General features: G+C 50.9%; 1 protein-coding gene across 3 annotated transcripts in view; it reads right to left on the reverse strand.

The window, feature by feature from the left end:
• The window catches only part of sars2 (seryl-tRNA synthetase 2, mitochondrial), a 50,499-nt gene that overhangs the window by 24,409 nt on the left and 10,110 nt on the right, over positions 1–15,980 (reverse strand). For all 3 annotated transcript variants that reach the window (XR_013500824.1, XM_078241808.1, XM_078241807.1), the window contains exons 3-6: positions 15,274–15,303; positions 13,167–13,307; positions 10,625–10,679; positions 8,574–8,637 (exon numbers count right to left, since the gene is read on the reverse strand). Coding sequence is in view for 2 of the 3 variants with exons in the window: in XM_078241808.1 (XP_078097934.1) it covers positions 8,574–8,637; positions 10,625–10,679; positions 13,167–13,307; positions 15,274–15,303 (290 nt within the window). In the remaining variant the exon portion in view is untranslated. The remainder of the gene's footprint in view (positions 1–8,573; positions 8,638–10,624; positions 10,680–13,166; positions 13,308–15,273; positions 15,304–15,980) is intronic.

Genomic DNA, 15,980 nt, shown 5'->3' on the forward strand with positions numbered 1-15,980 from the left:
TGTGGCGGGCCGGAGTGTTGGTGGTGTGTGGGGGGGGGAGGGGGGGTTATTCCCCGGTGCCGGTAAAAGCAGCTTCCAGCACCTGGGGAAAAGGCAGCAAGCCGGACGCAGAATATGGAAGGGGAGACAGTGCCATCTTGTGGCTGCCTCAGGTTAAACCCAGGGGGCCTTTCACACAAACAGCAGCAAATGCATTAGCTGGCACAGAATCCCTACAGGAGGCCATTCAGCCCATCATGTCTGTACTGACTCTCCAACAGAACATCTTACCCTTGGCCCCACTCCCTCCGACCTATCCCCATAACGCCACGCAGGTGGGACCGTGCGTTAGCACTGCAGCCTCACAGCGCCAGGGACCCGGGTTCGATTCCCGGCTTGGGTCGCTGTCTGTGCGGAGTCTGTACGTTCCCCCCGTGTCTGCGTGGGTTTCCTCCAGTTTCCTCCCACAGTCCAAAGATGTGCGGGTTAGGTTGATTGGCCATGCTAAAATTGCCCCTTAGTGTCAGGGGGAATAGCAGGGTAAATACATGGGCTTACGGGGATAGGGCCTGGATGGGATTGTGGTCGGTGCAGGTTCGATGGGCCGAATGGCCTCCTTCTGCACTGTAGGGATTCTATCATTTACCTGTTAATGCACCAAATTGTAACATCTTAGAAATATATCAATTTAACATCTTGGGACACTAAGGGGTAATTTAGCACGGCCAATCCACCCAACCTTTGGAGTGTGGGAGGAAACCCACGCAGACACGGGGAGAACGTACAGACTCCGCACAGACAGTGACCCAAGGCCGGGAATCGAACCCGGGTCCCTGGCGCTGTGAGGCAGCAGCGCTAACCACTGTGCCACCGTGTCCCGTTAGGAAACTGCCCTGAAACTTGATCTTTTGGTCTGAAGCGCGGGCCATCCTCGTCAAAACACCTGGACCGGTGAGAGAAACTGCGAACCAGCTGCTTAATGGGCTGTTGCAACAGCGTTTTAGATTGTGTGTCATTGCCAGTTACAGCACAGATGGTGAGCGATGGGAACAATAGACATATAGCTGTCAGCAACAACTGGCAGAAGCAAGGACAATGAATGAAACTGAGCTCCGGGGCCTCCATTCTATTCTTCTCTTTGCTGTTTGGCAATCAATGGGAAGGTAGTTCAAACAATGCAACCCCTCGGAGAGGTCCATTCCTCACCAGCAAAGCACTTCAAGCAGGAATGACATCCACATGCATAGGAACATGGGAATTAGGAGCAGGAGGAGGCAAATTCAGCCCTTCGAGCCTGCTCCGCCATTCAATCAGATCATGGCTGATCTCTCCCTGGTCTCAAACCCACCTAGAAATCATAGAAACCCTACAGTGCAGAAAGAGGCCATTCGGCCCATCGAGTCTGCACCGATCACAATCCCACCCAGGCCCTACCCCTACATATTTACCCACTAATCCCTCTAACCTAGACATCTCAGGACACTAAGGGGCAATTTTAGCATGGCCAATCAACCTAACCTGCACATCTTTGGACTGTGGGAGGAAACCGGAGCTCCCGGAGGAAACCCACGCTGACACGAGGAGAATGTGCAAACTCCGCACAGACAGTGACCCAAGCCGGGTATCGAACCCAGGTCCCTGGAGCTGTGAAGCAGCAGTGCTAACCACTGTGCTACCGTGCCGCCCTTAGTGTCCCCTCGGCCATTCGGCCCCTCAAGTCTGCACCGACCACAATCCCACCCAGGCCCCATTCCCCCTAACCCCATAGCTAGTCCCACTGACACTAAGGGTCAATTTAGCAGTGTGGAGTCTGCACGTTCTCCCCGTGTCTGCGTGGGTTTGCTCCGGTTTCCTCCCACACTCCAAAGGTTGGGTGGATTGGCCGTGCTAAATTGCCCCTTAGTGTCCCAAGATGTTAAATTGATATATTTCTAAGATGTTACAGTTTGGTGCATTGGCAGGGTAGATCACAGAATCCTTACAGTGCAGAAGGAGGCCATTCGGCCCATCGAACCTGCACCGTCCACAATCCCACCCAGGCCCGATCCCCATAACCCCATGTATTTACCCTGCTAATACCCCTGACACTAAGGGACAATTTAGCACATCTTTGGACTGTGGGAGGAAACCAGAGCACCTGGAGGAAACCCACGCAGACACGGGGAGAATGTGCAAACTCCACACAGACAGTGACCCAAGCCGGGAATCGAACCCGGGTCCCTGGCGCTGTGAGGCAGCAGCGCTAACCACTCTGCCATCCATCTACCGCCTCTCAACCTAGACCTGTGACCTAGATTGCCCCATATTTTTGCTCTACCTCTACTCTATCGATCCCTTTTAAAGTTTTATATACCTCGATCAGTTCCCCTCTCGTCCTTCTAAACTCCAGCGAGTATAAACCCAAACTGTTTAATCTCTCCTCGTACATCAACCCCTTCATCCCTGGAATCAAGTCAGTTCAACTTGAGATTACAATGTGATGCCCAGAACAAAAAATGGGATGGGTGTGGCGGGGGGAGAGTTATTCTCTCAGGATAAAGGGTCAGTCATATTGGACTGAGATGAGGAGAAATTTCTTCAGAGAACCCCTACAGTGAAGGAGGAGGCCATTCGGCCCATCGAGTCTGCACCGACCACAATCCCACCCAGGCCCTACCCCCATAACCCCGTGCATTTACCCTACCACGTCCCCCTGACACTAAGGGGCAATTTAGCATGGCCAATCCACCTGACCTGCACATCTTTGGAGTTCGGTGGACCTCTTTTGACAGTTTTCTTCTTATAAAAAGAGGAGACTCCACTTTTTGGTCACCCACGCAGACATGGGGGGGGGGGGGGGGGGGCGAGGGAGAGAATGTGCCAAGTCCACACAAACAGTGACCCAAGTCAGGAATCGAACCCAGGTCCCTGGTGCTGTGAGTCAGCAGTGCTAACCACTGTGCCGCCCCTAGAAGAATACTATACCTTAGAGTGTCACACGCTGACACGGGGAGAACGTGCAGACTCCAAACAGACAGTGACCCAAGTCAGGAATCGAACCCGGGGTCCCTGGCGCTGTGAGGCAGCAGTGCTAACCCACTGTGCCACCCAAAATTTTCACTCAAAGAGGGATGCGAATCTTCAGAATTCTCCACCCCAGAGAGAAAGAAAGACTTGAATTTATACAGCATTTTCACCAGCACAGGATCTCAAAGCACTTTAAAGTTACTGTAATACTTGTTGAGGTTATGCTTCAGTTGGACAGGCCATTGGTGAGACCACACCTGGAATAGTGTGTACAGTGTTGGTCGCCTTATTTAGGGATATAAATGGGTTGGATCCAGCTCGGAGGAGGCTCGCCAGACTAATGTCAGGAATGGGCGGTCTGTCTATTGAGGAAAGGTTGGACAGGTTAGGCTCGCGTCCGCTGGAGTTTAGAAGAGTGTGAGAGGCAACTTGATCGAAACCTTTACGATCCTGAGGTGGGGTCTGGATAGGGTGGCTGTGGAGAGGAGGTTTCCTCTTGAGAGAGAATCTGGAACTAAGGGGGGGGGCGGGGGGGGGGCCACTGTTTAAAAATAAGGGGTCGCCCATTTAAAGTGAAGTTTATTTATTAGTGTCACAAGTAAGGCTTACATTAACACTGCAATGAAGTTACTGTGAAATTCCCCTAGTCGTCACACTCTGGCACCTGTTCGGGTCAATGCACCCGAAACCAGCACGACTTTCAGACTGAGGGAGGAAACCGGAGCACCCGGAGGAAACCCACGCAGATACGGGGAGAACGCGCAGACTCCACACAGACAGTGACCCCCAAGCCGGGAATCGAACCCGGGTCCCTGTGAGGCAGCAGTGCTAACCGCTGCGCCGACCCTGAAACATTACTGTAAGCCTACTTGTGACACTAATAAAATTAAACTTAATTAAGATGTGCAGGTTAGGTGGATTAACCATGCTAGATTGCTCCTTAGTGTCAGGGCGGATTAGCAGGGTAAATGTGTGGGGTTTAGGGGATAGGGTCTGGGTGGGATTGTTGGTGATACAGGCTCGATGGGCTGAATGGCCTCCTTCTGCACTGTCGGGATTCTATGAATCTATGCTGATTCATAGAAATCATAGAAACCCTACAGTGCAGAAGGAGGCCATTCGGCCCATCGAGTCTGCACCGACCACAATCCCATCCCACATATTTACCCACTAATCCCTCTAACCTACGTATCCCAGGACTCTAAGGGGCAATTTTTAACCTGCCAATCAACCTAACCCGCACATCTTTGGACTGTGGGAGGAAACCGGAGCACCCGGAGGAAACCCACGCAGACACAAGGAGAATGTGCAAACTCCACAGAGACAGTGACCTGAGCCGGGAATCGAACCCGGGACCCTGGAGCTGTGAAGCAGCAGTGCTAACCCACTGTGCTACCGTGCCGCCCTGTAGATTCTGAGGGGTGATCTTACTGACACATACAAGATGCTGAGATGATGTTTCCTCGTATGAGAGAGACTAGAACTAGGTGACACAGTTTAAAAATAAGAGGTCACCCATTTAAGACAGAAATGAGGACTGAGGACTAAGATGACGACTCTCAGAGAGAGATTAGTCTGTGGAATTCTCTTCCACAGGGAGCGGTGGAAGCTGGGCTGAGTATGTGTACGGCCGAGTAAGACAGATTCTTGATCGACAAGAGAGTTAAAGAGTGTAGGGTAGGACAGGAAAGTGGAGTTGAGGCCACTACATTCAGATCAGCCTTGATCCTATCGAGTGGAGGAGATGGCTTGAGGGTCTGGAAGGCCCATTCCCGCTGCTAATCCGTACGTCTGTTTATTGAATATAAATCGGGATTTCCGAATTCCCCAAAAGAATAGCACCAAAGCACATCGTCCTTCCTCGGTTTTCCCTTCTCTTTACTGCGGCTGAGTGGCTTCAGGTAGGGGAAGGGAATGGCTATCTAGACAGGGAGAAACTCATTGGCGGAAGGATCAAGAACCAGGCGACACCCGATGTAAGGCGGCTGACAGAAGGAGGAATGGGGACATGAGGAAATACTTATTTTGTGCAGCCAGCAGTGAGGATCTGAAATGTACGGCCTTGGGAGCAGGGTGGAGGTGGATTGAATCATAGAATCCCTACTGTGCAGAAGGAGGCCATTCGGCCCATTGAGTCTGCACCCACAACAATCCCACCCAGGCCCTATCCCCAGAACCCCAAGTATTTACCCTAGCTAGTCCCACTGACACTTGGGGCAATTTAGCATGACCAATCCAACTACCCTACGCATCTTTGGACACTAAGGGGGAATTTAACATGGCCAATCCACCGAACCGGCACATCTTTGGACTGTGGGAGGAAACCAGAGCACCCGGAGGAAACCCACACAGACATGGGGAGAATGTGCAAACTCCACGCAGTGACCCGAGGCCAGAATCGAACCGGGGTCTCTGGTGCAGTGAGGCAGCAGTGCGGACCACTATGCCACCGTGTCGCCACAGGAGAAACTGTGCTCATTGGTGGTCGGATCAAGAAGCCAGGGACACTGATTTAGGGTGACTGACAGAAGGAAAAACTTATTTTATGCAGTCACTGGTTAGTATCTGAAATGTATGGCCTACGAGCCGGGGTGGAGGTAGATTCAACTGAGGCCTTCGAAAGAGAATTGGATAAATATCTGAAGAGAAAATAATTGCGGGGCGACAGGGAAAAGGGGCAGGTGCTTGGAACTTGGAGTAGCTTTTACAGGGAGCCAGCACAGACACAATGGGCCAAATGGCCTCTGCGGTGCTGCAAGCCATCCTGTGAATCTATAACACCTTTCATCAATGGGTAACCATAAGACCTTAAGACATAGGAGCAGAATTAGGCCATTCAGCCCATCGAATCTGCTCCGCCACTCAATCATGGCTGATATGATTCTCATCCCCGTTCTCCTGCCTTCTCCCCGTAACCCTTGATCTCCTTATTGATCAAGAACCTATCTATCTCTGTCTTAAAGACACTCAATGACCCGGCCTCTTCTGTGGCAATGAGTTCCACAGATTCACCACCCTCTGGCTGAAGAAATTCCTCCTCATCTCAGTTTTAGAGGAGTGTCCCTTCACTCTGAGGTTGCGCTCTCAAATTTTAGTCTGTCCCACGAGTGGAAACATCCTCTCCATGTCCACTCTATCTCAGCCTCTCAGTATTCTGCAAGTTTCAATTAGATCCCCCCTCAACCTTCTAAACTCCATCGAGTACAGACCCAGATTCCTCAACCACTCCTCATATGACAAACCCTTCATTCCTGGGATCATTCTTGTGAATCTCCTCTGGACCCCCTCCAAGGCCGGCACATCCTTCCTTAGGTATGAGGCCCAAAACGCCTCACAATATTCCAAATGGGGTCTGACCCAGAGCCTTATACAGCCTCAGTAGTACATCCCTGCTCTTGTATTCTCACCATTTGGAACTGCCTGCACTCAGACATGGAGATATTGTTTATTTATTAGTGTCACAAGTAGGCTTACATTAACACTGCAATGAAGTTACTGTGAAAATCCCCTAGTCCCCACACTCCTGTTCGGGTACACCGAGGGAGAATTTAGCACGGCCAATCAACCTAACCAGCACGTCTTTGGAGTGTGGGGGGAAACCGGGGCACCCGGAGGAAACCCACGCAGACACGGGGAGAACGTGCAGACTCCGCACAGACAGTGACCCGAGCCGGGAATCGAACCCGGGTCCCTGGCGCTGAGGGGCAGCGGTGCTAACCCACTGCGCCGCCCTTGACAACCACCCTAAAAATAAATAATGTCCCAGTCAAAGTCAGCTCCCACCTGGGATGAAGGAGGGGGGGGGGGGGGATAATTAGGGAAATTAATCAGCGCGTTCAGCAGCTTTCTATGGTGGCCCTGTCAGTGCTGTAATCAATTAGTTATGCCTACTTCAAACACGGTGATCTAATTAAATTCACGGGTTGATTGTGTGAGATTACTGACTGAATCTGCAAGGGAGGTTACAAGATAGATGACCGAGAAGGATTTAGGGTGCTTCATTGAGATGGAGACTAATCGCTTGTTCAGCGATGACCGAATGTTTTTTTTATTTCGACAGGTTCAGCAAACGCTGCCAGGGCGTTTTTCTAAAGAGATGGATGCAGGCTGGGTAAAGTAGTGTCTCACATCCTCACCAGCCCATTTCAGCACGAGAACCACGACAGATATTCATTTACAGAGCCCTTTGTTACTCTGCCAGCGCGTCTGAAAGGAATAAATCACTTTTCTAATGGAGTCCCTTGTCACTTGAGTAAATGAACTCACCAGCTGGAGTCAGCAATGCCCCAGCTTAAAGGAGAAATGCATTTTCGGTCACGCCAACAAATAAACGCAACGTACGTGAAAGGGTTAGTTCATACGGCCACTTCATTTTGTCAATATTTCATTTGGTGAAGAAATCCTGGGTGTTATCAGCTGCAGTTGTGTCCTTTAGCCAGTAGGAGGCTGCAAAATGAGATCACACAATCCCTGCAGTGCATTTGGGCCATCTAGTCTACATCGACTCTCTGATAGAGTATCTTACCCAGGCCCCCTCCACCACCTTATCCCCATAACCCAACAGATATAGCATGGCCAATCCACCTAACCTGCACATCTTTGGACACTAAGGAGCAATTTAGCATGGTCAATCCATCTAACCCGCACATCTTTGGACACTAAGGGGCAATTTAGTATGGCCAATCCACCTAACATGTACATCTTTGGACACTAAGGAGCAATTTAGCATGGCCAATCCACCTAACCTGCACATCTTTGGACACTAAGGGGCAATTTAGCATGGCCAATCCATCTAACCTACGCATCAAAACATTTCCTTGTTAGTGTAGTGGTTAGTATTCCTGCCTGTCACGCAGAAGACCAGGGTTCAAATCCCCCAGAGGCAGCTGCCAAGTTCCTTGACAGCGGGGAGGCAGCTTCTGTTTTGGTTGGCACGGTAGCACAGTGGTTAGCACTGCTGCCTCACAGCGCCAGGGACCTGCGTTCGATTCCCGGCTTGGGTCACTGCCTGTGCGGAATTTGCACGTTCTCCCCCGTGTCTGCGTGGGTTTCCTCCGGGTGCTCCGGTTTCCTCCCACAGTCCAAAGATGTGCTGGTTAGGTGCATTGGCCATGTTAAATTACCCCTTAATGTCCTGAGATGTGTAGGTTAGAGGGATTGGCAGGGTAATATGTGGGGTTACAAGGATAGGGCCTAGGTTGTTGTCGGTGCTGACTCGATGGGCCGAATGGCCTCCTTCTGCACTGTAGGGATTCCATATCCATATCTTGGGGCACTAAGGGGCAATCCATCTAACCAACACATCTTGGGACACTAAAGTCAATTTAGCACGGCCAATGCACTCTAACCCACACGTCTTTCGGACTGTGGGAGGAAACCGGAGCACCCGGAGGAAACCCACGCAGACACCGGGAGAACGTGCAGACTCCACGCAGACAGTGACCCGAGGCCAGGAATCGAACCCGGGTCCCTGGCGCTGTGAGACAGCAGTGCTAACCCACTGTGCTACCGTGTCTTCCTGCAGAACTTCATTGCATTCTACCGTTGCACCTTGACCGAGAGCAGGGGTTGAACACATCGCACCTTACCGTTGTCTAATTATGTCCAAGTCTTCGCCAATTTGCAAATGGCCCTTGGGTTTAAAATCGAACACTGGAAGATCAAGGAGGAAGAAGGTGGTCAGCAGACTCGTGAGCTTTAAGACACAAAACTAAAGGCTTTTCCAGTATTGGCAGATCCTCCCAGCATTGCTCAGACATGATCCGGACTTTAAAACATTCACCTTCGCCGCCCCTGTCAGGGTAACGCTTACGCACACCTCATGGATATCTGAGCGATTGTGTCACAGTCCCATCCGGAAGTCCGGGTTGCACCGACAACAACCTAGGCCCTATCCTTGTATCCCCACATATTACCCCACTAATCCCTCTAACCTACGCATCTCAGGACATTAAGGGGTAATTTAACATGGCCAATAACGTACTTTTACAGGCACGTTAGAACCATAGAATAGAATAGAGCTATAGAATCCCTACAGAAGGAGGCCATTCGGCCCATCGAGCCTGCACCGACCACAATCCCACCCAGGCCCTATCCCCGTAACCCCACGTATTTACCCAGCTAATCCCCCTGGCACTAAGGGGCAATTTAGCGTGACCAATCCACCTAACCTGCGGCACGTTAGCACAGTGGTTAGCACTGTTGCCTCACAGCTCCAGGGACCCAGGTTCGATTCCTGGCCTTGGGTCACTGTCTGTGCGGAGTTTGCACATTCTCCCCGTGTCTGCGTGGGTTTCCTCCGGGTGCTCCGGTTTCCTCCCACGGTCCAAAGATGTGTGGGATACGTTGATTGGCCATGCTAAATTGTCCCTTGGTGTCCCAGGATTCACAGGTTAGAGGGATTTGCAGGGTAAATATGTGGGGTTACGGAGATAGGGCCTGGGTGGGATTATGGTCGGTGCAGGCTTGATGGGCTGAATGGCCTCCTCCTGCATTGTAGGGATTCTATGAGTTCTGTGCTACACTCGCTCCTGGCTAACCAACACCTCCATTTTAAAATTCTCATCATTGTTTCCAAAACCCTGAAAAAGTGGCCTCGCTCCTCCCCACCGCTGGAATACCTTCCACCCTCCACATCCCTCCCACTTCTCGGATTCTGGCCTGTTTAAAACATTCCTGGTTTTAAACACTCCATTATTGATGGCCATGCTTTGGCCCTAAACCCTAAAATTCTCACCCCCCACCTGACGTCAGGAAGCATAGTGGAGAACATGCCCCTGTCTACATCAACGGGGATGAAGTGGAAATGGTCGAGAGCTTCATGTCTCCAGGTGTCCAGATCACCAACAACCTGTCCTGGTCCCCCCATGCTGATACTATAGTTAAGAAAGCCCCACCAACGCCTCTACTTTCTCAGGAGACTAAGGAAATTTGGCATGTCAGCTACCGTCTCTCACCAACTTTTACAGATGCACCATAGAAAGCATTCTTTCTGGTTGTATCACAGCTTGGTATGGGCTCCTGCTCTGCCCAAGACCGCAAGGAACTACAAAGGGTCGTGAATGTAGCCCAATCCATCACACAGACCAGCCTCCCATCCATTGACTCTGTCCACACTTCCCGCTGCCTCGGGTAAGCAGCCAGCATAATCAAGGACGCCCCGGACATTCTCTCTTCCATCGGGGAAAAGATACAAAAAGTCCGAGGTCACGCACCAACCGACTCAAGAACAGCTTCTTCTCTCAGACATTTGAATGGGCCTACCGTATATTCAGTTGATCTTTCTCTACACCCTAGCTATGACTGTAACGCTACATTCTGCACCGTCTCTTTTCCTTCTCCCCTGTGTACTCTATGAATGGTATGCTTTGTCTGTATAGCGCGCAAGAAACAATACTTTTCACTTTATGCTAATATACGTGACAACGATAAATCAAATCTCAACCTCTTTAATCCTTTAAGATGTTCCTTAAAACCTTCCTCTTTGATCAAGCTTTTGGTCACCTGTCGGAATATCTCCTCATGTGAAGCTGTGCCCATGATAAGATAGCGGTGAAGGAATTTGGCACATTTTAGCTTGTTGAAGATGTTATTATGTACATTCTGTAAACTGGCGGTATTGATAACTGAAGGTTCTCACCTGGTTTATCGCCAATTGTCTCAATCACACGGGCTTGACTTTCATCACCGATAGGCTTCAAAGAGAGAGAGAGAGAGAGAACCGGTAAACCTCAAATCAAATCAATATCAGGCCCAGGAGAAACGATAACTGGGACAGATTTGTTGTTCTTTGCTTCTGTTGTGTGTGTGTGGGGTGCCTGTCTCTTTAAGACAGCACAGCAGAAGTGAGTCACCTGACTTGAGGGACCCAATGGAAACAGAGAGAGAGTGAGTGCTCGCCCCAGAAGGTGGAGTCCTCTCTCAAGGCAGAATCATCGAGAAGCCACGCTGTAAGCGTACGAGGACTGGAGGAGCACTGCTCCGAGGCAGCCTCGAGTTCCAGCCCCTCCTGTCACCAAGTTCCTTACTCAATGCGTACCCTTTACTCCACACAACGTCTGTACAGAGTCTGAAATCCCTGCACAACACTGGCACAGCCACAACATGGCAGTTTCTTTATCCTTTCTGGCAATGTGGGTAACGTTGGCAAGGCCAACATCTGTTGCCCATCCCTAATTGCCCCAAGTGGAACGCTACGCCATTTTAGAAGGTAGTTAATAATCTAGAAATATAGAACCATAGAATCCCTACAGTGCAGGAGGAGGCCATTCAGCCCATCGAGTCTGCACCGACTCCTGAAAGAGCATCTTACCCTGGCCCTTCCCTCCGCCCTATCCCTGTAACCTCCGCTTCCTCACAGAGAGAAGGGGTGGAGGGAGGAGATGGGAGCGAGAGAGAGAGAAAGGGGGGGGGGGGGGTTGACCAGAGCGAGATTAAATCATCTTCAATTGTCATAATTACTCCAGATTTTTACTGAATTCAATATTCACCGGTTGTGGTGCTGGAATTTAAACCCAGTGCCCCAGAATAATTTATTTTGTCAGAGCGAGAGAGAAGGGTGGGGTGGGGTGGGGGGGGGGGGGGGGGGGAAAGAGAGCGAGAGAGAAGGGTGGGGTGGGGTGGGGGGGGGGGGGGGGAAAGAGAGCGAGAGAGAAGGGTGGGGTGGGGGGGGAGAGAGAGAGAGAGAGAGAGAAGGGGGGCGGGGGGGAGAGATGGCCAGAGAGGGAGGGAGAGGAGGGGTGGGGGAGGGTTGACCAGAGCGAGAGAGAAGGTTTGGAGGGGAGGGGGAGGGGGTGGTGAGGGGGTTGGCCAGAGCGAGAGAGAAGGGTGGGGTGGGGGGAGCGAGAGAGAGAGGGGGGGGGGGGGTGGGGGAGAGATGGCCAGAGAGGGAGAGAGAGAAGGGGGGGGGGGGAGGGGCAGGGGGAGGGTTGGCCAGAGCAAGAGAGAAGGTGGAGGAGGAAATGGCCAGAGAGAGAAGGGGGGGGGGGGGGGGGGGGGGGGTGGCGGGGTTCTAGAGCGAGGGAGGAGGGTGGGGTGGGGGGAGTGAGGGGGGGGGTGTGGTTTCCAGAGCGAGAGAGAGGGGAGGTGCAGGGGGCGAGTGCGAGAGGGAAGAGGGGGAGAGGAAGAAGGAGAAAAGGGGCAGAGAGAGAAAAGAGAGGGATCAAAATGAGATGGAAACAAAGAGAGGGAGAGAGAGAGTAAGAAAAGTCAAAGTCAGAGAGAGAGAGAGAGACAGAGAGAGAGACAGAGACAGAGAGAGAGAGAGAGAGACAGAGAGAGAGAGAGACACAGAGAGAGAGAGACAGAGAGAGAGAGAGAGAGACAGAGAGAGACAGAGAGAGACAGAGAGAGACAGAGAGAGACAGAGAGAGACAGAGAGAGACAGAGAGAGACAGAGAGAGACAGAGAGAGACAGAGAGAGACAGAGAGAGACAGAGAGAGACAGAGAGAGACAGAGAGAGACAGAGAGAGACAGAGAGAGACAGAGAGAGAGACAGAGAGAGAGACAGAGAGAGAGACAGAGAGAGAGACAGAGAGAGAGAGAGACACAGAGAGAGAGAGAGAGACAGAGAGAGAGTGAGACAGAGATAGAGAGAGAGAGAGAGAGAGAGAGACAGAGAGAGAGAGAGACAGAGAGAGAGAGAGACAGAGAGAGAGAGAGACAGAGAGAGAGAGAGACAGAGAGAGAGAGAGACAGAGAGAGAGAGAGAGAGACAGAGAGAGAGTGAGACAGAGAGAGAGAGAGACAGAGAGAGAGAGAGACAGAGAGAGAGAGAGAGAGACAGAGAGAGAGACAGAGAGAGAGAGAGAGACAGAGAGAGAGTGAGACAGAGATAGAGAGAGAGAGAGAGAGAGAGAGACAGAGAGAGAGAGAGAGAGACAGCGAGAGAGACACAGAGAGAGAGAGAAGGGCACCAACCTGCTGTTATGCAGCAAAACACCTCACGGATGTTAACAAGAGCGATGCCAAAATAAAAACCCACTTTTGACATGAGCCTCACATGGAGCTGTCCGGCCAGGTGTCCACAAGCAGCAGCTTTCCATGATCGTGGTACGGCAGGATTAGAGAGCGCCGCAGGGGTTTAGGGAGCTTTCCAGAGCTTACAGGCTAAGGAGCTGGAGGAACAGCCACCACTACTGGAGGGAGAGGAAAGACCCACACATTTATACTAAATCATTACCACGCTCGGATGCGTCCTGTTGGGCAGTTTCAAAGCTTTTAGGTAGAAGTGTTGGTCCAGCTGGCTCTCCCGATCGTAGAGAAGGTTTAATTCCAGCCGGATTTCCTTCCCTCGGTTTCGCAGTCTGGAGAAATCTGGGTGCTGTTTCCAACACAGAGAACGTATCAAAGTTAGAGCTCAGAAACCTGCCTTTGTTTTCCGCCAATCTGCATCGCCTCATCCATCCATCCATTTTTCAACTTCAATTTACAATCTGAAGATCCATCACAGTTTGATTGAGCTCACGGTGCAGACGGACGATCCAAAGTTACAGTTAACCCGATTCACGGTGTGCAACTCATTTAATTCAGTTTCAAGCTTAGTGTCACGAGTAGAACATAGAACAGTGCAGCACAGTACAGGCCCTTCAGCCCTCGACATTGTGCCGAGCTTTGTTCGAAACCAAGATCAAGCTATCCCACTCCCTATCATTCTGGTGTAGGCTTACATTAACACTGCAATGAAGTTACTGTGAAAATCTCTTGAAGACAGTGCAGCAGAAGTGAGTCAGCTGACTTGAGGGACCAATGGAAACTGAGAGTGAGTGCTCGCCCCAGATGGTGGAGTGCTCTCTCAAGGCAGAATCATCTGGAAGACATGTTGTAAGCGTACGAGGACTGCTCCAAGGCAGCCTTGAGCTAAGGCCCCTCCTGGTACCAAGTTCCTCACTCAATAAATACCCTTTGCTCCTCAGAGGTCTGTGCAGAGCCAGTAATCTCTTCACAACACCGGAGTGACAACAAGGCAATGTGGGTAATGTTGGCAAGGTCAACATTTGTTGCCTAATTGCCCGAGTGGCACACACTCCGGCGCCTGTTCGGGTACACTGAGGGAGAATTTAGCACGGCCGATGCACCCTAACCAGCACGTCTTTCGGACTGTGGGAGGAAACCCACGCAGACACGGGGAGAACGTGCAGACTCCGCACAGACAAGTGACCCAAGCCGGGAATCGAACCCTGGGTCCCTGGCACTGTGAGGCGGCAGTGCCAACCACTGTGAGGCGGCAGTGCCAACCACTGTGCCACCGTGCTGCCCCTTAATGTCAGCCATGGCTCAATGGATAGCACTCGCTCCTTTGGGTCAGAGAGTTTATTTTAAAGTTTATTTATTTCTTAGTCACAAGTAAGGCTTACATTAACACTGCAATGAAGTGACTGTGAAATTCCGTTGCGAGTTCGAGCCCCACCCTGAGACTTGCAGCACCACCCACAGTGGACACTTCCAGTGCAGCACTGAGGGAGTGCTGTCAGAAATGCCGTCTTCCTGGCCTAATGTCTGCCTTCTCGGATCGGCTTAAAAGATTCCATGGCATAATCTCAAAAGAAGGGCAGGGGAGTTCTCCACTGTGTTGTGACCAATATTAATCTTTCAACCGACAGCACTGAAAGAGATTATCTGGCTATTATCGTGACGTCACTGTGCCTTTAAGAAATTTATAACATGCTCCTTGTGAGGGGTATGTTTAAAGGTCAGCTTTGTTTACCCGGTGCCAATTTGTCTGCAACCGGGAAGCTCACATGCTGAGAGTGCAGGAGAACTGACCGTAGAGAATGGGCTGTTTTGTTTTAAACAAAAATGTGTTGGCTTATATTCTTCAGCCTCTTCCAGGAGATGATGTATTTTTAAATTCATTCGTGGGACATGGGCGTCGCTGGCTGGGCCAGCATTTATTGCCCATCCCTAGTTGCCCGAGGGCAGCTGAGAATCAACCACATTGCTGTGGCTCTGGAGTCACATGTAGGCCAGACCGGGTAAGGACGGCAGATTTCCTTCCCTAAAGGGACATTAGTGAACCAGATGGGTTTTTCCGACAATGGTTTCATGGTCATCAGTAGATTCTTAATTCCAGATAATTTTTATTGAACTCAAATTTCACCACGGGCGGGATTCGAACCCGGGTCCCCAGGACATGAGCTGCGTTTCTGCATTAATAGTCTAGCATAGTCTGTGGGGTGAAGGGTGATGGACACAACCCCATGGAGGCTTCTTTTCTCTTCACATGCTTGCATGTGGACAATCATTGCACCCCTGACCCAGTCTTGACTGAGGAGAGAGACTTTACTCACCGATTGCAGAGCTTCCTTGTTGTTCTTGTCCTGCAAAAGACAAAGCAACTGATTCAAAATGTTTTACTTCTGTTAAAAGTAAAAAGTGAAGAAATATTTACTTGGATAACATTTCCACTCTGTCCAAGATTGTTTTCCTTGCACACAGCGCCCAGAGACATAACTCCAGACACAAACGGGGCGGCACGGTGGCACAGTGGTTAACACTGCTGCCTCACAGCGCCAGGGACCCGGGTTCGATTCCCAGCTTGGGTCACTGTCTGTGTGGAGTTTGCACATTCTCCCAGTGTCTGCGTGGGTTTCCTCCGGGTGCTCCAGTTTCCTCCCACAGTCCGAAAGATGTGCAGGTTAGGTGGATTGACTGTGCTAAATTGCCCCTTAGTGTCCAAAGATGTGTGGGTTAGGTGGATTGACCATGCTAAATTGTCCCTTAGTGTCCAAAGATGTGTGGGTTAGGTGGATTGACCATGCTAAATTGCCCTATAGTGTTCCAAGATGTGCAGGTTAGGCGGATTGGCTGTGCTAAATTGCCCCTTAGTGTCCCGGAATGTGTAGGTTACAGGGATTAGCGGGGTAAATGTGTGGGGTTATGAGGATAGGGCCTGGGGTGGGATTATAGTCGGTGCAGACTCGATGGGCCAAATGACCTCCATCTGTACTGTAGGGATTCTATGATTCTATTAAATCCAAGTCATCCTGTCATTCTC

This window comes from Mustelus asterias, chromosome 24 (genome assembly GCF_964213995.1).
Source record: "Mustelus asterias chromosome 24, sMusAst1.hap1.1, whole genome shotgun sequence".
NCBI classification, from domain to species: domain Eukaryota; kingdom Metazoa; phylum Chordata; class Chondrichthyes; order Carcharhiniformes; family Triakidae; genus Mustelus; species Mustelus asterias.